Below are 895 nucleotides of genomic sequence, written 5' to 3'. Positions count from 1 at the left end.
ATGGATGGATGGATGGATGGATGGATGGATGGATGGATGTTATCGTAAACAGCTTTGGTAAACTGTAACCATCGCAGCTGCTGCTCGATCTGTTCTTTAGCGGCGTGTCTTCCTCAAGGCGAGCAGAAGTCTTCATCACCCCCAGCTGTTCTGTTTGAACCTGTTTTTAAAATCAAGACTTTATATTTGATGACGTGTTTATTTGGTTAAAACTCTTCAGTAAATCCAGTTCCTTACGTTCAGGCGGGTTAAAGCTGAATGTGTTTTTATCCGTCGCTCCGCTTTGTTTACGACAGCCTGAGCTTAAAGATCAGGCGTGAAAGGCGGCGGGCGACAAGCATTCCTGCACAGACCGACAGAGTTCAATCAGACGTTTCCAAGTTGTTTCCTGTTTGTCGTGTCAGCTCAAACGACGACTGAAAGCTGCTGATTCGTGTCAGGAACACAGCTGCTGCCTGATATTGGGTCAAAGCTGAGAGGAGGGGGTCATTAGGTCTGTGGGGGTGAGAATGTGGGGGAGGATGGGGTGAGGAGGTCTAATTCCTATCAGATCAGGTATTGATCGGGCAGCAGTTACCTTGCCGCTGCACTCCATGTGGCCTCAGAGGATCCAGACTTCAGGATTATTAAAACTCAGATTAATCCGCGCCGTTAATTTGATCTCCCGCCAACAAAAACAGGAACCAGCGTTTAGTCCGAAGTCCGAGTAAACAAGTCCCCCCCTCCAGTCTTCATTCACCTGAAGAGGTAAGAGGCTTAGTGACGTCATCCCTAAGTGGATCTTCACGCGCCTCAGAGGATCTGCGCTCTGATTGGTGGAGAGCGACCCCCAGCACGACGAACACGTGTTCATCAGAGAGCTAATAGCTGCTTAATCAGATGATAATCCCACCGG

The 895-nt window shown here is 48.8% G+C and overlaps 1 protein-coding gene across 1 annotated transcript in view; it reads right to left on the bottom strand.

The window, feature by feature from the left end:
• LOC119429329 (solute carrier family 2, facilitated glucose transporter member 1-like) overlaps positions 1–672 on the bottom strand; it is a 7,965-nt gene extending 7,293 nt beyond the window's left edge. Inside the window, exon 1 of the mRNA XM_037696981.1 lies at positions 578–672. Within this exon, the coding sequence (XP_037552909.1) occupies positions 578–595 (18 nt within the window). The 5' untranslated portion in view covers positions 596–672. The remainder of the gene's footprint in view (positions 1–577) is intronic.
• Between the last annotated feature and the right edge of the window lie 223 nt (positions 673–895).

The sequence above is a fragment of the Nematolebias whitei genome, unplaced genomic scaffold (genome assembly GCF_014905685.2).
Source record: "Nematolebias whitei isolate Nwh7 unplaced genomic scaffold, NemWhi1 Nwh_scaf_489, whole genome shotgun sequence".
In the NCBI taxonomy this organism is placed as follows: Eukaryota; Metazoa; Chordata; class Actinopteri; order Cyprinodontiformes; family Rivulidae; genus Nematolebias; species Nematolebias whitei.
This window is presented reverse-complemented; position numbering and strand designations above follow the sequence as displayed.